This window comes from Apiospora kogelbergensis (genome assembly GCF_038363985.1).
Source record: "Apiospora kogelbergensis strain CBS 113332 chromosome Unknown utg000002l_segment0_segment0, whole genome shotgun sequence".
NCBI lineage: Eukaryota > Fungi > Ascomycota > Sordariomycetes > Amphisphaeriales > Apiosporaceae > Apiospora > Apiospora kogelbergensis.
In genome coordinates this window covers 2,812,346-2,833,938 of record NW_027117419.1, presented here as the reverse complement: position 1 = coordinate 2,833,938, position 21,593 = coordinate 2,812,346, and the positions used below count along the sequence as shown (strand labels likewise).

Sequence of the window (21,593 nt, the reverse complement as noted above, 5' to 3'; positions counted from 1 at the left end):
TGCGCCTGGTGGTTCGTACTCACCTCAACCTCGGGGTAATTAGACTATCGTATAGTCGTATTGTATAGTCGGCAGGCAATAAAGTTGTCTAGTTAACTCGAGTAACAACGTGAACAACTAAAGAACATATGCGATGTGAGTATCAGGAAGGTGGCTGGGAAGCCGAAGAGATCTTTTTATACGTTTTTTCTACACCTGGGGTATCAAGAGAGGGCAAGGTTACAGAGAATGCACGCTCTTCCAGTTTATCCGAGTCCTGCAAGATGAAGGAGTAATTTGATAGACATGACTTCACGATTGGGTAGTAGAAGTGGCATTGTTCTGTAAAGGGTACATCTGCTGGCCCCGTCCGCATATCCCGCTTCCTAGTTACTCCTCATTCCTGCGCGCGGATACTACGCAAGCGCAAGAGGAGTCGAGGAGCCAAGATGGTTTGGCAGACCAGCTATAGAGTGTATGCATGATCTCATCGGCATTAGGAGATAATATGCCGACGATATAGCTCCCTGAAGCATACGAAGCGTGAAGGGGATCAGCGCAGAATTTCGGACTTAGAACTGCAGTGCCCGAAACTATATACCCCAATTGGCGCCACCAGTTATCATTGCAGGATTGGGAACAGTTTGTACCTCCATCACGTGGGTGTATGTAGGTGATGTACAACGTGATAAGAGGTAATAGGCGGGTAAGGCGGGGTATCAGAAGAAGCAAAGCGCAACTAGTCAGCTTGCCGTGTGATATACCCCCGTCTGGCCAACTAGTACATCTTACCTAGGTAAACACTACTGAGCCAGGGGGGTTTATATGCACTTGTCGGAGTTAATCGATAGATTCGCTGTAATTACGGATGAGGACCGTGATCTGCATTATCTCGTTAAAATCGTATACGAAGGCGCTACACTGTCCCGACCAGACAAGATACGTATCAAGTTACATGGGATATCGCTCTTTTAATATCTACATGTTGGTACATGAGCAACTCGCTAGCAGGTCCACACGCCGACGATGCCATCCTGGCGTCCCTCGACCATGTAACCGTCCTTGATGCGAACATGCTCGACGATGGCCGGCGTCTTGTTCTCTTCTGCCTGCGTGATGCCTGCGCCGCACTCCCACTGCCGGGACTCAAGCTTGTCGTATACCTTGACAATGTCCTCGCCGGCAGCGCTGACAATGCGTCTGTCGTCAAACATCATGCTGGTGACAGGGTGATCATAAGCAAAAGCGTCGAAGATAGAGCCGGTCCGCAGATCCCATATCTGTGTCCACGTTAGTAATATTTTCGAAGAAACTTGGGCATCAGGGGAGGGGTAGGCTCCCGACTTACCCGAATACTGCGGTCCAGACTACCCGTGACCAGGTGCATGTCGTCAAACTGAAGGCAAGTTACTGGTCCGGTGTGGCCGACGAGACTCCGATGAACTTGGCCACTCCGTAGATCCCAAAGTCTCACCATACCATCGGCAGTGCCACAAGCCAGGGCAGTCTCAAAGACCTGAATGGCGCCTACGAAGTCCGCGGATGCCGAGCTCGATCTGCTCGTTGACCTCCAGCTCCCTTCGGCGCCCAGGGATGCCGATGCTTGCGCAGCCGCCCACATAACATCCAAAGTCTGAACGCAACGGCCTTTGTTAAGATCCCAGTGTCGCAGTGTCTTGTCGGCAGAGCCTGACACCAGCACATCTCCGCGGAAATGAAGAGCTGTAACTTCGTCGACGTGCGACTCCAGGGAGAACATTGGGCAGTCGGCCATGCTTCCGGCTGGTGGATCTACAGGTTGATCGTCCTTGTTCTCGAATGCGAGGCCGTCTTCGTCTTCTTCGTAGGTGCCTTGAGGATCATAATGCGCCTTGCTGAGATCCCATAACCGAATGGTCGCATCCCTGCCACCCGTTGCGAGGATGTTATCCTCGACCTGAAGTGCTCTGACGGACGCAGTGTGCCCCTCGAGTAATCCTATACACCGTCCAGCATTAAGATCCCAGACCTTGACCTGGTCATCCATGCCCGAAGACACCATGGTACCAAAGGGGGCATCAAAGTCGAGTGCCGTGATGTTGTCTGTATGGGCCTTGATCTCGCGGATGGCTGTGCCAGGTTCAAAGTGTTCATGCAAGATAGGCATCGATTTCCGTCGAATAGTCTTGTTTCGCTTGGGCCGTGAAGGGGCGCTGTTGGTAGGGATCTTCTCGTAGACGGATTTGGACATGAACTCGTCCGCATCTTCGTCCGTCACCATATCATCCCCGTCGTCCTTTGTTGTCAGCTCGGCTGCGATGGACTCGGCCTCGTCGAATAACAATTGTGCGTCCTCGATGCGGCCCTCCATATCCATAACTGTGATAATCGTTAGCCATCCGTTCACGAAAATGAGAGACATGGGGAAGCCTACTGTCATGCTCGAGTAAGGCTTCCTCTTGTTCCAAGCCTGCTAACCGGTCCAGGATGATTTTGCGCATGCCCGCAAGGTTGGCAATCTTGTTGTCAATTTCTCGGATCTCACTGCTGGCCATGTTCTTGCGGATGCCCAGCATTTCCAGCTCGTGCATGAACGAGGCCCTCTCCTTCTTCAGCTTGTGCAGGTGTTGCGGGCTGTCAGGCGCGGACGGCGTCTCCTCAATCATCTTGCGGCCCCGGGAGACCCTCCTCCTGTGCCTCTTGCCATCCTCGGACAGGTCGGGGAAGCTTGCCTGGAAGCCTTGGAATAACGAATAGCTGTTGTCCTCGTCGGGGATTTGTCGAAGCAAGTCGTCGGACAGGTAGGAAAGGGCCCGGGACTGGATCTCGGTGGTAGAGAGTTTGGAGCGGACCAGGTCGGTCGGAGTGGTCTTGGCCATGGAGAACATACTCCGTTGGATACCGGGCCGCTTCATTTGCTTGTGCACCTCGGCCATAGCGCTTTGGTAGTGGCTCCCCGAGGAGGGATCAGCAGATAAGGGCCCGACCAAGTGGCTCGCCGTGCTGGTAATCTTGCGAGTGAAGGTCCCTATGCCTTGGGTCTGGGGAGGGGAATTAGCTGGCTGCACAGAGTGTGAGCATGGTGGGCAGCACGCGAGCAAGTACCGTCAGGATTGAATTGTCGCCCATGGGGGCTTCATCACGAAAAGCATTGTCGAAATCTTTATCATCCATACGACAGCTAAGACGGAGGCGAGAATTGAGAGATTTTCCCGACGAAATCCGGTCAATTGAGGGTGGCGGTGGGGGTTTTCGAGGGTTGCAGAATATTGAGGCCAAAAACATCGAATACTTCTGAACACTTATCACGATAATAATTTGATTGATGGAGCACCGCAGCAGGAAGAAGGCATAGTCGTCTGGAAATAGAGCTCGATAGCTGGGACTGGGGTTGCATCAGATGGCTCGTGCAGCCTAAAATCATTGTTAGTGCGCTAAGATAGATACACGGGCTGCCGATTGCTTTAGCTGCTTGTTGGTTGCGTGCGTTGCTGATAGAGCGGCTGGCTTCTGGCAGGCACTGGGCAGGTAGGCAGGCACTGGGCAGGCGACGTTTTGCTTGCTGGACGTGCGTGCCCGCCCTTCCGTCATTGGCCCGTGGGAGCTAACGGCCCTGCAAGGAGCTGAGCTCTGGGAAAGCCGGACATCGGACTCGCCAAATGGCGATGTCTGCAAGCCTCGTGTTAGTCCATACCTAAGCAGCTGGTCTAATTCCTTTAACCTACCATGCCCGTCGGAGGAAGGGGGGAGGGAAGAGACAAAAAGGAGCTAATGATTTCACGAGGATGATGGGCATTGGTCTCACAATCAACTTGCACCTGCCCGAAACTTTGTGTAACATAAACGGGCGTCGAAGGTACCGGCGGTATATTGTGATGTTTGCTTGCCCTTGAGTCAGTGCTCCAGTGGACGCCGGCTCGGAGCCCAGGACGTAGAAAAGCCAACCCCGGCGAACGGAAAACTTGACGACACCATCAGACGAGGAACGCAAACTTGTCCATCCTGTCACTGCAACCCATTTCCCGTGCTTCGCCTGCTCGTGGCTAGGATTTGTGCTAGTTCTACAGTCTCACACCATGGATACCGTGGTGGATCACTCCGACCCCTCCAAGGCGTTGGATCTGGCAGTTATTCGCTTCCAGCTTATGTGCGTATATTATCTGAAAATCGTCTTGGGTTTTGCTCGTCGTCTTCATCGCAACTCTGAAATTATACGAAACTGACATTCTGGCCGCCATAATGCAGTCGCTTGGAGGACACCATCATCTTCTACCTGATTGAGCGGGTCCAGTTTCCCTTGAACCGCACCATCTACGCCCCCGGCGCCATCGCGATCCCGACCGGCCGGGAGCCCGACGACGCCGCCGAGAAGCTGAGCTTCATGGACTGGTACCTGCTCGAGCAGGAGAAGCTGCAGTCGCTGATCCGGCGCTACGAGGCGCCCGACGAGTACCCCTTCTTCCCCGCGGCCCTGCAGAAGCCCCTCCTGAAGCCGATCACGTACCCCAAGATCCTGCATGAGAACAACGTCAACGTCAACGACGAGATCAAGCGCTTCTACATCGAGAAGTTCCTGCCGCGCGTGTGTGCCGAACGCAAGGAGCGCGGCGAGGCGGCCGAGAACTACGGATCCACGGCCACAGCCGACATCGCCTGCCTCCAGGCCATCTCGCGCCGCATCCACTACGGCAAGTTCGTGGCCGAGTCCAAGTTCCAGTCCGACCCGGCCTTGTATGAACGCCTCATCCGCGCAGGCGACACAGATGGCATCGGCGAGTCTATCACCAATGTCGCCGTCGAACAGCAGGTCCTCGACCGTCTCCGGCTCAAGGCCCAGGCCTACGGCACCGATCCTTCCTCGAAAAAAGATAACGGTGCTGGCGGTCCCCTGACCAAGATCAACGTCGATGCGGTGGTGTCCATGTACAAAGACTTTGTCATCCCCTTAACCAAGGTTGTCGAGGTGGATTACTTGATGCAACGTTTAGAATCCACGGAAAGTACTACAACCTAGCTTTCGAATGGAAAGAGACTCGGGACACAAAGTCAAATCACTAAATGGCGGGATAAAGGTCAAAGTCAGTATCCAGGAGGCCGCATACACTTGATTAGAGTTAGGAATAGAGGTCAAATTCAGAACAGAACAATATACATAGGTTTCACGATGTCTTGGGGTTTTGTGGGTATCTATCTATCTATTCTTCACGACGGCGGGTTGATGTAGTCGCCCACAGCCTTTACCGCACCAGCGAACTTGCTGGCCTCGATGAGGATCAGGTGCCCGCTCGGCATGACACCCATCTCCTGGAAGGCGCGCTTGCTGTCGGCGGCGGCGTTGTCGTTGTTGGTGAAGGCGTAGGTGCCGTGCGCGACGGCGTGCTTGTGCAGGACCTCGTCCTCCGGGTGGAAGTAGAAGGTAGCCGGCTCCTGCTTGCCCTTCTTCTTCTTGCGCTCCTCGACGTCGAGCGTCGACTCGACCTCCTGGTACGTCTTGGACAGGACTAGGTAGTGGCTGAACTCGTACGGCTCCTTGTCCTCGACGGCGGCCTCGATCTCGTCCACCAACATGCTGTACATGGGCGGCGCGATCTCGGACGGCATGTTGATGAGGCGCTCCGAAAGCACAAGGCCAACGTGCGCGTCCGGCGAGGCTAGCAGGCCCGGCAGCGGTGACGAGGCGAGAGACGACGTGGCCTTGACCTTGTCGGAGAGGTAACTGATAAGGTCTGTCATGGGTTTCTTCTGGCGGTGCTCGTGCAGGTTGAGCGCCGTCATCATGGCATATGGGTCGCCGCCCTCTCCGTCCGTCTTGACCGTGGAGCCAATGGTGGACTGTGAGAGGATCAGCTCTGCCAGGCCGGAGATGTCGAACAGGGTGGCGTCGACATCAAACAATTGGCGCAGCAGCGCTTTGCTTCCGTGGAAGTCAATGTCGGCATTGTAGTTGAACCACTCAAAGTCGACATTGACAATATCAAAGTCCTGCCAATTAATTAGTATTAGTTATGTATCAGGAGGGGCCGTAGCAGCGCCGCCGTCGCCGCTCATGCTCTGCAAAGAAAGAAAAGACTTGCCTCGTCATCCGAGCTCTCACCCTCGTCCACCATCTTATCTGGATCGGCAGTCTTGCCATCGGCTTCTCTCGCTCTCTTCTTAGACATTTTGATCAATTTGCAGATTTGTTTATGATTTTTGAGACTCGCTGCTGTCAGGTGCTGAGGCGCGCCCAACTTTCCAAGAACGGCTGCGAAGTGAGTGAAGAACTTTTGAAAGATGGGAATGCCCCTCACTAAGCCTATCGTGGATTGGCGCAGAACCAACCGATAACCTTCGATGCCCCACCCCGCAGTCAAGCTAACGTGGGGCTTCGACGTCTTGTTATTGAAGGAGCTGGGTGCCGCTCAAGCTCAACTGTCAATACAGACAGAATCTAACCTGTTGCCAGAGTAATTGAGGCTTTAGGATGTGAAACTAGACGCATGAAACAAACTTTGGCTGCATATTGTGAAGCCAAGTGAGCTAAGCACAAGCTAGTCCCACCGAGTCGATGTGTGGTAAGCCATGGCCAGCTGCATATCTACCGTTGTTCACTTGCGTGCCCTCTGACTACGCTGTGAAGACACGCTTTGTATAGATCGACTTTCGCCCATATATGTTATAGGATAACCGGCAATGGAATATTCAACGGGGCAATCGTTAATAGCAGGTGGTTGTGGGCGGTAACACCTCCGACATAGATGCATCCGAAGCGGCAAGCCGGAAACCTCAATGCTGCTTGTCGCTATATATGATGGCTGAAGCTAATTTGTATGACTGGGTAAAAGTATTCCCATTATGTGTGTATGCACACATCAATCGCCTACACATGCCCGATTCCATCTCCGTGCAGAATACCCGGTCCGCTGTGCCATACATACCTACACACATAAGGCACACACTATGTATCATCAAACCCCCAAGACCACCTAGCTGAGGAGCTGAGGAGCAGATCGCTCGCCGTCACTCATGCCATCTTGCTGAGTGAGAAGGAGATATGGATTCCCCGAGTTCATTCTTTTCCGCGGGCCTGTGTCAGAACTAGCAAGCTGGGCCCTATAGAACAAAATCAAAATCACAAACCAGTGTCCATCCGAGACAAGCTTATAGCCTAGAGAGGCTTTATGCGTGAAGCAGCATCGACCTACTTGCTCCCTTGTAATATCGGTACAGCTCATGTTCACACCATTCAATTGTAGGTAAAGTACCGAAGTCTCAAGCCTGGCAGAGGGTAGTGGCGGTGGAAGGATGGGGAGACTGTTGCAACACCGCTCACTGCAAGGAACTGACGAGAATCGCGCCATCACCTCACCTCAGCCGCCGATGTATGGTCAAACTCCTGACCAGGCCGCATAACCGACCGACAGAGAGGACAATGCTTGTCAGCAATAACAAATACAGTGGATATGTAAATAGAGCAAATAGAGGCATGCATCGAATATTTGAAGAAGAAAAAGGATCCCGTTGCGTCCATCTCATTTCCCATATTTTGGAATGGCGCACCATTCAGAGGTGCAGCTCCCCCACCCTCAAGCAGATCGGGAGATGCAGAAGACAAACTATTTGTTTACATAAATAGAGCTTGCGCGGCATGGTTCAGCCACCCCTGGAGTCGGAAAATTTCCTCTATTGGGCGAGGGAATGCCTGGGAAGCTTAAGTCTATTGAAAGGACAGCATACGCGGCCAGCCAGTAGGATATCATGACATCAGGGATAAATTCAGCCTGTATGCCATCGAAATCTGGGGAAGCCCCTGCACACGAATCGAAAATCGAACGTCGTTTACATACTTCCATGTAAGTGGCCCTCCGCCTCCACTTCCCCGAGGAGGCGTGGCTCGACATGTCGCATTTATTGGCAGCTGAGAAATGATGAATTGAACACCCGACTCAATACTCGAGCCGAGTGAGAAAATATTATTCAGTAAACATAAAGTACTAACTAATGGGTATTGTGGTTGCAGCAAGCAGCATAAACAATAACATATGATGATGTCCGGAACTTCCAGCGCCCATGGGCAGCAGGCAAAAAGCAGCAAACACCGATTTTTCCCACCAAACGCACCAAGGAAATTGGCTCGCAATAAACTCCAGGTTTCCCCCTCATCCCGTCCATATACAGATCCCCCTTTTACCCGATGACTCCACTTTGTAAAGTCAGAAAAATGCGTTGTCAGCCTGTGCAGGCACGGAAGCCGGTGAGAGGGTACGATGGTCCTCCCAGATTGACAAATGTTGGAAAAAAGAAAGGCCCAGGATGGATCCGGGCCATGAACCGAACCAATACGCCATGCACCCAAGTCGCTATGCATTAGGAATACCCAATCAGGTAGTCAGAAATCGTTTTTTTTCCCTCTCGTCTTACTCCTCCTGCAGACAACAGTATATATTGTACCTGCTCAGGACCGGGGAGTCGCATCCGATGGGAAACGCAAGTAATCGAGAGGCACCGGGGGCGACCTGCCGAAGGCTTCGCATGTCGCCAGGTCTAGGCCTTCTGCTGTCTGGCTGCCCGGTGTGCGCACCTCGCTCTTTGGTGTGTCGGCAGGCGTGAGCTGGAGACCCAGACCGACGATGGCCTTGCCCGAGCTCATGGGTCTCGCGTTATAGAGCTCGTACTCTCTGGCCTCCATGGCCAGCTCGCTGTTCTCGTCGAGGAGCTCGCGGCGGGCGAGCTCAATGTCGTGCCGCGCCTGCTTGATGTATTGGTCGTCCAGTAGTGGGATGATGCGGTACTCGAGGGCCTCCATGATGCAGCGCTCCGTGACGTTGATTTGCTCGCACGTCCACATGTTGCGGCCCCACTCGCTGGCATAGAAGGAGGTGGGCTCATGTAAGTCCTCGATGAACTTGTTGGCTATGATTAAAGCGGCCAGCACGTTAACTTCGGGGAGCACGGCATCGACGTGGGCTGGCGGCTGAATAGGGCCCGAAGGGAGTGTGTGCCGCTTCGAGGCCGGGGCTGTCTGGCGCGACCGGGGGTACGACATGCGCCAAGTATTGCGGTACCGTCGGGGGAGGGCGTCCAGAATACAGGTGGCCAGGGCAATGGCGTCCATGGGCAGCATGGCGTGCGTAAGCATCATGTGCACGACTGACACCGAAGGAGATTCCAGGGCAAGTCCCTGCGGGAGCATCCTTGTCAGATGGATTGCCGGAGCTAGAGAACGGGAAAGCTGGTCAGTCGTCGAGGTTTGCGAAAAGGCGGTTGCGAGGTTTGGTGAATTACCTAGCAGGTCTGAGTTGAGGGCCTCGGCATCACCAGGTACGATGCGTGGGCTTTGCGTGGCGGAAGAGTTCTGAGACGAGAGCGGCGGGGTAGGGAGGTTCGAGAGAGGCTTATAGAATGTCCGAAAGTACGCCTCGTCGAACTCGAAGTCGTCGTCGACGACGGAGAAGCTCTTGTTGTGGCCCATTGTGAGACGGGTGGGAAGTATGGACTGGTGTGGATGGATGGATGGATGGACGGCTGTTCAAAGACGCTCCCAACAATACACTCCGAATACTGGACTTAGATACGGCAGTGGCTTGTCCTCATACTCTGATGGAGGGCAAGAGCAGGGATATTTAAGGTGGGCGGCAGCTACTGGGGAGGGATTGCTAACACCAGTAATAGTAATGTGTGTATGCGTGGGAATGATCTGTAATGAGTTGCGATTGTGATGATGAAGGTCGAGAGAGCTCTACTTATATACAAAGGCTGAACCGAGATAAGACGAAGCAGGGCGAAACCACAGACTCGAAGCCTTAGCACCAGTAGCAATCTATTTTCGGGTCGAAGAAGAGGGTAAGTTGATGTTGGAGTGATGGGAATCTCGGGAGGGAAGATGAATATATCAAGACTGAAAGATTATGTAGCAGTAGTACTGGCAGTAGGTCCGTCTGGATGCATAGCCGCACCACGCACGGTTCATTAGCGAGCAGGAGTGTGCCCAAGGTGCAATAGCTTGTCAGGGTGCCAGGCTAAAGGATGGGGCCTACCCTGGCATGGAGATACAGCAGTACATATACGTGATGTCAGGTACAGACAGGTACATTCGCCTGCTTGTACGGAGCCGGGTACATCAATACATCTCGACGGGCTGGTTTGATGGATGTCGTGCTCCTGCTCGCTCGTACTCTGAGAATAGTAATACGCCGAATACCCGCAATTGAATTCACAGGCAATGAATGAGCTTTCTTTTGGGGAATAAGGCTGATGGCTCGCTCGGTGGGGGTTGCGAAGAGCGAGATGCACGAGAAAACCGACAGAGACCAGCCAGTGAGCAGACTTTACCGTCCAGCTACCATGGATTCAGGAACGAGCGTGCACAAGCAAGCGTCCCCAAGCAGCACCTAGCCTCTGTGGTTTGTGCAGGCAAGTGGAGGAGTCACTATGATGGCTTTCTGTTTACATACATATACCTCAGACGCGGCTATTCCCTGTTTTCCTTGGGTCCTTCAGTCCTTGGGGAGCATTAACCTAAGCCTGGGCAGTGGCTCCATTGCTACATACTTGCAACTTGCAGAGGCATACATACAAGACCGCCCGCAGCACATCCCACAGCAGTAGTAATACACAATGCTACTGTTATTGTTGTTGTTGTTGTTGTTGTTGTTGTTGCTGTTGCTGTTGCTGTTGCTGTTATTGCGCACACGACGCACACAACACACACACACACGACATGAAGAAAAGGCAAAAAGTGGATGTCAAAAGGTCGAAGGTTCTTTCAGGTGGTCGTTTTGGGTGTGCGTGGCTCAGACGGACACAACGGGATTGGCTGGGTCCTTGAGCCAGCACCGAACGCTACCCAAGCCCCAAGCACCAAGCACCAAGCTATGGCCCCTAAAGTGGCCCGCCCCTTGTGTAAACTTTTTTTCTTCTGGGAGCATCCCGCGCTAGGGCCCAATCAGTGAGTCGTAAGTCAGCCTCATATCATCATCTTCCTTTCACACCACACAACGACACTTTATGAAAAGGCTTCGCCAAATCACAAATAACCACAGTGACTTCTTATGGCTGCGTCAATCCGCGTCACCCGTCAGTAGGCAGTCGTGTTTTTGCTACGTATGTACACAATCCCACCAGGCGAGGACGGCTAGCTCGGCACCGTCTTCTCCTTGATGGCTTGCTTCTCAGGATTCATCCGCCAAACCCCAGGCTCCAGCACCCAAGGCGAGCGGCCACAGACACGGGAACCGATGTCTGTCAAGCTGACACACTAGCACACTGCTCGTAAGGCGCCATGGAAGAGGCCGTCAAAACCAACATCCATCCTTCCGACGTGGTGGGAAAAGCATGTCCGCTTCTTGACCTCTTCTTGCTGGTGCATACATATCATCCCACACTTACATATAATTGCTGCACGAGTCTGCCATCCTGTTTGGCATGTGGCCTGGTGGATGCTGGCAACCACAGCTCTTGCCATCTACCGAAACATCCACATGCAGACTTGTACATATGTACGTACATAACATAACCGTCCATCATGCTTATGAGGAAATCTGGAAAAGGGGGTCTCTCACCGCTACGCATTGTCCAATCACCCAAGGTGAGGTGCGCCAAGGGGTGCGCCCTCGTCGGATCACTCCTGCGTCCGTGTCTCCGCGATTGACCCGCAGATCAGCGATCGTATTCTCAACCCCTACTCCGTACACACATATTGCTGCAAGTAGCGACTGAAGAAATGGGTTTTCTTTCCCACTTTCGCCAAGCCAGCCTGGAGATGCATCTTAACTCGTATGTTTCTTTTGTGTTTGCATGTAACAATGACAGTACAAACAACCAGGTTAGGCCTCGGTCGTTTCTTGACTGTTCTCGTCCTATATTTATAGGGTCAACCCCGTTAGGTTCCGCTGGCCAGTTCCACTAGAGGGTCAACATCATTCCGATTAACCATCCGCAATTCACTACTCGACGGGAAACGGCAAAGTGGCGAGACCTGAATCAGAATGTTTTGTCCCATCCCGAGCTGAATCTCGTATCGCGGGATATTGACGGTTGAGGTGTGGAGTGGCCATTTCTCCCCCTCGGTTGCGAAAACTAAAGCACCACTGGGCAAGCGGGAGATGGCCGGCTCAATACAATGGCCTGAACATGTTTAGTGCTGCCTGAACCGTTGGGGATACCGTCGTGGTTTCTTCATGCAACTCACTAGGTTTGTGTTCAGGTTTTCCGCCGCCCATTGACGATGACGAGACAAGATGTAATAAATCTGTGTACGACAGGCCTTTCTGGTTCTAGACGACGACTCACGTGCCACCCTCCATCGGATTCTGGAGCGCATGAGAGCCAAGCGAGTCAATCCTCGGTAGATGTAAACCGGTTGGGAAAGTGATCGCCAGGAACCTCGAAATTCTTGGTCAGGGCATCGCAACGAAGTCCCCTACATGACAACTAAAGTTATTACTCCGTATGCAGGGTTCACTTTCTGCTTAGCCGCCTTCTCAGCTCCATCGTCCGGGGAAATCTCTGGAATCGGTCTTCCCGTATAACTCCAACGGCTCTCCCCCAAAACACGTCGACGTCGGAAAGCGTCCTCCTACCACTCTCGTGACCCGGCGTCAAGCGCGCGCGAGAGAGCGAGTGAGTCGCTGGAAAACCCACTACGTAGACGCTCCACATTACTTGGCTGTGTGTGTGCAAGTCCAAGTCCAAGTCCAAATCCAAGTCCGAGGCTACGGTTACACGGAATGACGCAGGTCGCACCGAAAATAGGGTGTGATCAGGTATGGGATACCCTAGACAAAACCCTCGATACCCTCTTCGCCTCGGACGTTGTTCCCTGGCATTTTGGCCGAGCAGAAGGCGGCAGACCTGACGCTACTTACTAGGCTTGGTCTGCTTCTGCCACTACCTGCCCAACGGGTCAGCAACCCATATTCCTTCGCGCGCCTCTAATAAAGCGCAAACCAAGTCGCTCGGCGTGCGACTTCTGTTCAACAGAGAAGCATTTTCGCCCAACGAGTAAACACCAACCCTGAGCCCTACCACCGGGAAAACATTGGCTGCTGAGGCGCTCTTTTGCCGCTGTTTTATATATGTTTCTGGCCCCAGCGCCTAGCCGGCCGGCCCTTCTTCCTTTCGAGGGTGGATTGCAGGCGTGTAAAGCCAGTTTGCTAGCCGTACATTTCGTCACTAGGCCAACATGCTCTGTCGATGGCTACTTATTTGCTCTCATATAGGAGTACGAGGGCCCTCTGCCCTTCAATGACGCAACTTTTGTCATCCCACTGTCGCGGTGTTCAACAGCACGGAATGAGGCACACACTCGACCATAGGCTCTTAGCTTCCCGAATAACTCTTTCAATTAGGCGGTACCAGCCGGCAAACTAGAACCGAGTCACGACAGCATATCCAAATGGTTTCAATCACAGCCCTGAGACGCCGTGAGCCTATCTAGTCTGCATCGTTTCCCGTCGGCTTTAGTTCTTTACCAACAGACTAGCTGGCCAGGCTTACATGAGTAAAGTTTTTTTTCTTGACAAATCGCTGGTTCCCGAGGAGGTCCCAGCTCACGGGCCGCCCTGCCGTCGAAGCTGGAAGCTGGACGAATTGTGGTGTTTGCTCTGAGCAGAACTCCGAGGGACTGCGGCAATAGAGTTGAGACATCGGGCGTTTAGCCTCAAGACTCGGGCAGTAAGCAGCGCGCCAGCTTCAGAGCTGGAGGCTGGGTAGGTCCAGTATGGGAGCCTGCATACATAGAGGCGCGCGGACTAAGTCAGCTCGGGACGTGCCAGAAGGCTTCTTCCTTCGGTCTTTCCCGTGTCGCACTACTTCGGAATCTTTGAGAGGGTGGTCTCCCCTTCTGTCAAACCAAAGGATCCGCGGGACTAGTTTTAGTACCTATGAAGTGCTTCTGTACCATCGCATAGCTAACCTTTCGTCAACGCCGCATAGAAACCAAATCCCTTCTCGGCTCCATACAGAACATCAGTTCTTGTAGAATAGGGCCGAGTGTGTGCTCGCATCACCTTAGTTCTCCAACGGTCGTCTACTCTAGACCGTATAATCCTCAAGATGGTGCTTACTGAATCGGTAGAGCGTCAGACAGGCTGGTGCCGTAGCATTATCGACACCCCGTATCGGCATGGCTTGCGGTGCGGCTGACTTGTTTGTCTTCTAAAAAGTCTGGACCCAGCCATCGTGTTTAACCGACCCACCTGTATAACGAAACTCATGGTCTTCGTGGATTTCTATATGTCGCAGGAAGAGATTTTGGTTGCAAGTGAACTTCTTCGACTGATGTCCGGTCAGTCGAAGCCCATTCCTCTCTTTGCGCAAGCCAGCAAGGTCACCGGGACGTTCTCTCATACATCTCTTGGCCTGCAGGCTCTGGCACATTATTGATATGTTCGTCACAGCTTGCGCAGCTCCTACGTATCTCATTGCGAAGATATATGGGTGGTTCGTTTCAGCGAGCCCATCTAAGCCTGGGCGTCACCAACCCATTAGCCACGGAGTTGCACGGCGAATAGACGAGTCATCCTCCGTTGCGCCGCGTACAATATTGGGTGAACAACGTATACTGGATCTCAGGCTCACATCGAGGATCCAATCATCAACTATAGTCGCCTACGTGTGAGCAGGAACACATTAATAGCTGTCGTCATGATGTTACTAAATAGGAAGGTGAGGGTTGGTTATACACGTAGTTCGATCTTCTTTCATAATCTGATTGGCCTATGACGCGCGTTTCGACCTGCTTATCATGCTTGGCCCCCAAATACTCTTGAGCTTATATTAACGTCTACCATACCGCGATGCCCAAAAGGAGCCAACTTGGAACTTTCACCGTAAAGAACTCAATATCCAGCAATCAGTGTGACAAAAATTTTCAAGCCTAATTGTGACAATGGCTGATCAGAACGGCAATCGTAACTGTGAGCCGGCCCCCTTTTCCCTACCGAGAGACGATCCCATGTTTCGGCCATTCGCTCATCCGTTTTCTAGGCGTCAATTGTGAGGGACTGCTCCTCTATTAGTGTATCTCTCAGATGGTTTAGACAGCAGGCTGGCCGAACACTCGTCGCTATCCAGTCATACCATTGACTACTTGTGCTTGGGGTTGCATTCTGCTGCTGGCCTTTGCTGACAAGCAGTCTTTACATAGGCAAGAATTGTACGAACTGCAAGAACTGCAGAGACTGTGAGTCACTTTGCCGAATCCTTCTGCCTCTGGTAGCATACTGACCTACTCCTAGGTACCGGTAAGTCCTGTCTTTGACTGCTGAGTGTCTCTTTTAAGCGACGTAACCCTCTCGCATCTTCTTATAAGACGCCAGCGATTAGGTTTTGGTCGATGTCTGTTTCGGTTGTGAAAGAGGTTGAACAGAGGTCAGGCTTGACCTGACCAGGTCCTACTGTGAATCAATCCCTAGAGGACCAGTCGGCTGATGACAGTGTGGCCAAGATTGCGATAACTGTTCGAACTGTTCCAAATGCAGCGGTTGCAACGACGTAAGTTGCTTCACCAGACTTTCCCCTCGTAGCGTTTTGCTTGCCCATCTGTTGACATGCTGTGGCGTCGTTGTGCAGTGCTCCAACTGCCAGGGCTGCACTGATTGCAGCAATTGCTCCAACTGCAAAGACTGCAAAGACTGCGATAATTGCACAAACGTGAGTGAGAAAACATGTTGACCTCTACTATTTTGACCGGTCTTCCCATGGGTTCAATGTTGAAAACTAATCAAGTCTACAATAGTGTACCGATTGCTCTGGTCTCAGCAACGCGAGCAACCAGCATGGTGTCCACGTCGACAAGATCAACCATGAGCTGAAATAGAACCAGGGGTAGTCAGACTTCTTGTAGGCTGCTAGGTAGCTGTATCTACAACGCATACACAATACTCCATGGAAGCAAAGAAGAGTTTGAAATTCATGTCCAGTATTTAGTGTCACTTTCTGTGCACGACGTTGAGAACGGAATAGAGGCAATCTGGTTGGGTTGGATATCAACGATGAGAATTTATATTGAATACTGTCCTTCTATAAAGACTCATATGATGCACCTCAAGTTATTATTGTTATGCTGCTTTAGGCATGGAAGAGTTAAAAAAATTGGTATTACTTTTCTGACGATGCAAGGGGAATTATAACGGCATTTCGGCTGAGTTGATCTATACTATGTGCTGGAGAAATAACTCAGTTATTCACAAATCAACCGATTAGGCCAAAGGATAGTTCACGTTTCCCAAATGGTATTCTCCAGTGACAAGCAAGGGAATGAGAGAGCGAGGAGTACCATGACGCACTCACCGCATCTTCAAAGGCCTGGATGAACGATCGATCTATTTTCAAGTGCAGAGACCCGTACAGTTTGTGTATTGACGAAATAATAACTCATCGGCTAATCAGTTTACGCATGCTACCCGGTGAATGTATAATCGCAACCAGTGGTGATGTGGTGAAGGGTACACGTTCTGCTGGCACACCGGCAGATAGCAAGCAGCAGCCCCGCAAGAGATCTCAGACGACGAACTCCTATGTCATGACTACCAATTACTGGCAGTATGGAAAGAAGCTAGAAGCCGACTCTAGGAGTCGAAGGCCCGGTAAGCCCGATCAGTTATAGAAGTAGAACATGCCCTACCTCTCTAGCTCATGATGAAATATACCTCTGTTATACCGCACTTACACACGGCCACGTCGACCTTATGGGGGATCTTGCCAGCCATTGGTTCCTGCACCACAAGGCCGCCATGCAGTGGGAGGGTGTGCATGTCACTCGTCCTCCGGCTATTAGGGATATATCTCCTGCTGGCCCGAAAAGAAACCCACGAAGAGTTTGCCTATTTGATCAAGGAAATGGGACGCTCTTGTTCCTGCATCTATAGCACTACCCCATACATTACCCCAGATTTCAACTGTAGCCTCCTTGGTGATTGCGAGGGTATGCATGCAGGACTATATTTCACGCGGGACCGCCCTCTGAGAAGTCGAGATACGATGTGGCTCGCTCGGTCCTCCCATGCACCCTCTCTACCCTCCACACTACCTATCATGTCAGTTTGTTCCTCATCTTGCCTTCCTGCTCAACATCTCCCGGAGTGAGCGCCCTACGACCAACGTGAATCTTTCGGAGCCTCGTTATTTCTCTCTTAAGCGCGCCTTCCTTCCTTACGCGTGAGCTATGAATAGCCATGGGCCGGGACCGAACACAGGTGTGCAAGCAGATGCTTGAGAGGAGCCTAGCGGGTTAGCTAGCATGCCAACTGTTGCCCGACAGCTAAGCATCTTCATTGAAAGCCTGGGGAACTGATGTGCCTCTTAGGTACAACTATGTGCGTATGTCCGACGGCACCTTCGCATAGAACAAAGTCACCAATGTGTCATGGATGAGGCCAAGACCACTGGCAGAAGCTTGACAAGCTGGCTGCTGGTGCGGGTTGCTTTCCAAACCCCGAAAGAAGCATCAGACAGGTTAATATCGGGGCTAGTCATCTCGCGGCGGCTCTTCTTTCACTCTAAACAATAGTGCTTGTTCTCTACCACACCGACGGTGGCAACCGCCCACTTTCTCACCTCTCGGACTGTTGGGCCAACAGGCATAAGCACTTTCACGCACACAGACCATACAAGCTACAAGCTGCAAGCTGCTCCACGTTGGGGGAGTTGTGATACCCATAAGAGCTACAGCTATAGGGGGGAAGGGAAGAAGGCAGACCGAAAGAAAAGCACCGCTCGCTTACCTCGATGAGACTAAGTGGGCTTGATGCAACACGGCAGGCTGACGGAAAAGCGACAGGTTGACAGGGAGAGAGAGAAGCAGACGAAGTGCCCTGGAGAAAGAAGAACATCAAGCTAGCGCATCTACTACCGGCGCACACCTGAAAAGGGGTCGCAACTGCGACCTACGACAGAACCCTGTGCACAGCGTGCTGTAGGGATCTGCGCCAGAAGCGCAAAAGCGCAAAAGTCTGCCCGCTGACATGATGGCTGGGACGATACGATACCGTGTTACGGCGATGTCACTTACTACCGGTCGGGTTGCAACCTTGGGCGGTGTCGGTTGGTCGGATGTGCCATCCCAATGTGCGCGGGTGTGTGTTGGGGATGGATGTTGGCGAACAAGGATGGCTGGCTAATAAGCATGCAGCTATCGTGATTGACTGGACAGCTACACACTTGCCTACAATGAGCACGTCCACACCGGTATATACAAACGTGCTGCACTATTGCTGGTTGAAAAGCACCGGCTATCCCATGAGAGGAAACCGCCGGTGAACACGTCACACCATCATGGCTGGTTATGGTTGGCGGTGTGCCCGCACGGGAGAAAGGTGTCTCCTGCCTCAGCCATCTTCCTTCTCTTTCCGCCCTCGGCATACAGCACGTAGCAGTTCAGAGAATATATACAGTACGCACTGTAAGGGTGGTGGTTGAAAATTGGAAATATGTACAACAGAGCCGAGCCCCTCATTTCCTGCCAGTCGGTTACCCAACGGGAACTCTCGTTACCCCAAGAAATCCGACGATGCTCTCCTCTATTAAGTACCTTCTCCACCCGTCGACTCCGCACCCCATCGAAGCACAGAGGGGTATCAAGGGTATGTATCCTTCTGTTGCCCACCACCTCCATGTTCATGCGTGTGCGTATGTGTGATATGTACCAGATCCTCTACTCATGCAGGTGGCAGCTATTGTCTGAATGGCAGTATCATGTAGGGATAGCGTGTGGACTTGCGGACTTCCTGCCTCTGTGACTGTGTATCCCCGGCTTGTTGTTCGTCATGGATCTCCTCCGGCTAAAGTGAAGAACCCTGAGGGACGGCTTGGCAATGGAGCTTATTTCCCACGCGGCATTGACCTGGGAGCAGTAGTAGGGCTCAGGTAACACGGCACACGGCGCTTACACGTGCGATGCGTCTACTGCACCAGAGGCAACAGGGAAGCTGCTTTCCAGCTTGCTGGTAAGTTCAGCCACTTACCTTCCGATTAGGAGCAAATCTCATGCGCCGTCCCTTTTTCCCCCAAGCCCAAGACATCTCGAGACGACATGGGGCAAAAGGCCGACGTCCTGCAATTTCTCTCACCCTCTCCCAGAGCTGCCGGGAGATTGTACGGAGTAGATGGCGTACATACAGACTCATCGTCGCTCGTACGATCGGTTCGATGCGACCGTCGACGGCCCTGTGCCACATCCATCCTATACTTTGTCGTGCTATACCGCCCAAACACATGTTCCTAGTCCAACCCCAATCTTTCGGCGCGTTTGCTTGGGTGAAAAGTGGGAGTAAGTCTATGGCCAAAACAGGCTTGTGCTGCCTTGCATCTTGCATTAATGGCAGAGACCTGGTAAGATGTGAAACTTTACTGCTCATTACGCACCTCTGTATATTCCAGACAGCGGGACGGAACGATTCTGCCCAGCATTGTTCAGTCGGACATGGTGCCAGCCATGGGCTCGCGGCTTTCATTCGCTATTCTCCCCTTCCTGTAGCAGCTGGCAGCCGCCCAGGCGTCATTAACGGCTACTTTTTGGAGTATCATCGTGACCACGGGGAAATGATGCCGCGTATATAGCGGCAGGCGAGTACCCCAGAACCTCGTTCTTTGGTTCATCGAGCCCACATAGGTGCATGCAGCCGTGATGCAGGCATCGCCCGAGGAAAGAAATGCTGATGTTTCTCTCGCCTCTCCACACGAGAGCGCAGGTTCCAGACGCGGCACATTCCTGGAAGCGAGGTTGGTTAAGGTTACAGATTCAAGCTCTTTCAGGCGGATAAGTGGATGGCTTACATGCAAAGATCGAGCTTGCGCCAAGATCGATTGCTAACATGCTTGCTTTCACAGGGGAGGCAAAGGGACATGTCTGCCTCGAAATGCATGTGAAAGGAAGGAGATATCGCGAGCCTGGCAGAGGTGCCATGTCCGAGGAGCCCGGGCTCTCATCTGGCTGGCATGGATGCAGTTTTCGTCTTGGTCCTGCACTTGGGGCTCGGGGACGACCTTCAAAAGCGACACCCGGCTACGGAAACCACGAGCCCGGCATTGCCCGGATCGAATCTGCATGAAGCTGTAGAAGCAAGCCAAATGCAGGCAGGTAGCCAGTCTAGTAAACCATTTCAAACTCACTCAGATGCACGAAGCAGAAAGCTTCCGCCTGCCTTTTTCCGATGCACGGCATCGAACCAACATTTATGTGCATACGCATACATATGCATTCCGTGTGTGCGAAAGTACAGAGAAATATATTCCGCAGCTCAGAGCCTCATCATTAACCACAGACCGACGCCTTGTCAGAACAGAGGCCACATACACCGAGCTACTCGCCAAGCCCACAGCAGATGTGGCGGGGTTTCTTCCAGCAATGGGGGTTGGGCGAAAACTCGTTCGAATAGATTAGATCGCTACCCTACTGTGTGCTGCAAAGCAGAGACAGGTGGGCTCGCCCCAGAAGGAGGACCCCTGATCGATCGAACCAATGTGCATCGTGCGATATATTGAGTCTCAGCCATTACGTCCCTAACAGAACAAGAATAGCAACACGCACGGCAGAGAGCATCGTATTGGTTTGTGGTCGAGACACTCACGCGCGCGCAAACATACAGACCTATCTACATACGGTATGGCTTGCGATAACACGATCTGACGGTTTCACTTCTTGGGGTTTGCTGCCAGTTCATCTTGGATATTACAACTCGATTGACGGTCCCTTGACCGTGGAAGCCAAAACCAAGACCGCCAACAGCCGCTTATAGTATTTGAGATAGGGGACCAAGTTGGAAAGTATCAAAATTCTCTATTTTCCTGGTATGATAGCATTTGTCCTGAGCTGACGATTATACTTCCATTACCGGACTTGGGCTGTTGATAAAGTGCTGCCACTTTCATGAAGCATGTAGCCAGAAAAGCAAATGCGCACCCGCCCGTACATTGACTATTTCGGCAGAGGTATGATCTACGACAGGCTGACCCATGTTCTCTCAAGGCTTTGGGCAGGGACCGTCGACGGTAGAAACCAGAAGGGTAGATGGTATGCACCACTAAGCAGGCTGGATGACAAGAACTCCGATCAACCGCGTATGCCTGCCGACTGACTGCCCTTCGCTGGTGATTGGTAGAGTTACGTTGTTTGACGTAATCTCCATCAACACAGAATAGGACGACAACGAGCTGTATCTTATGCGAAACAAGATTGACCATCAGTAAGCCGCTGCCGATATGCCATTTCCGGCATATCCCAAGCTTGACCACACAGGAACTGAAGCAAGTTACTTGAATTCATAAGTATCACCATACGATAGACTTACACTTCGCCCACGGGCATATCTCTCAAATTAGCATGGAATTAGACTTGGTGTTTCAGAAGTAAGCGTCGAACCTCGAGCCGAACCACAGGTGTATTCCAGCCCAGTTCTAGAATGCCATGGCACAAGACTGCAAGCAATTACCAGCAAGCGTTGCCGGCCTTGGGGCCCCATGGGGGATATTGCCGGTCTGCCACGCGGAAAGCCAGCCAGTCATGGTAAGCGAGTGTGTATTGTATTCGGGCCGTTCCAAGCCTCCCTTTCTCCAAGTGTTTAATAGATCACTGTGTTCCCTTCCTCCAGCCAGTCAAGGTGGACGACTCCCTTGCTGATGGCTTACAAAACCAAGATGCACGTAATCAACTTACA

At 52.3% G+C, this 21,593-nt stretch overlaps 4 protein-coding genes across 4 annotated transcripts; 1 reads left to right on the top strand and 3 right to left on the bottom strand.

Moving 5' to 3' along the window:
• Positions 1 to 983: 983 nt before the first annotated feature.
• On the bottom strand, positions 984 to 3,087 carry PG998_003795 (mitochondrial division protein 1; the record flags this gene model as incomplete). The annotated part of the gene is made up of 4 exons (XM_066870613.1): positions 984 to 1,259; positions 1,328 to 2,337; positions 2,393 to 3,020; positions 3,064 to 3,087. The coding sequence occupies 4 exons, from the start codon at positions 3,085 to 3,087 to the stop codon at positions 984 to 986; spliced, it is 1,938 nt and encodes a 645-aa protein (XP_066734363.1).
• Positions 3,088 to 4,034: 947 nt separating this feature from the next.
• On the top strand, positions 4,035 to 4,972 carry PG998_003794 (chorismate mutase; the record flags this gene model as incomplete). The annotated part of the gene is made up of 2 exons (XM_066870612.1): positions 4,035 to 4,105; positions 4,204 to 4,972. The coding sequence occupies 2 exons, from the start codon at positions 4,035 to 4,037 to the stop codon at positions 4,970 to 4,972; spliced, it is 840 nt and encodes a 279-aa protein (XP_066734362.1).
• Positions 4,973 to 5,160: 188 nt separating this feature from the next.
• On the bottom strand, positions 5,161 to 6,119 carry PG998_003793 (uncharacterized protein; the record flags this gene model as incomplete). Its single annotated transcript, XM_066870611.1, has 2 exons — positions 5,161 to 5,940; positions 6,033 to 6,119. The coding sequence occupies 2 exons, from the start codon at positions 6,117 to 6,119 to the stop codon at positions 5,161 to 5,163; spliced, it is 867 nt and encodes a 288-aa protein (XP_066734361.1).
• A 2,273-nt stretch (positions 6,120 to 8,392) lies between these two features.
• Positions 8,393 to 9,409, bottom strand: PG998_003792 (uncharacterized protein; the record flags this gene model as incomplete). The annotated part of the gene is made up of 1 exon (XM_066870610.1): positions 8,393 to 9,409. The coding sequence occupies one exon, from the start codon at positions 9,407 to 9,409 to the stop codon at positions 8,393 to 8,395; it is 1,017 nt and encodes a 338-aa protein (XP_066734360.1).
• Between the last annotated feature and the right edge of the window lie 12,184 nt (positions 9,410 to 21,593).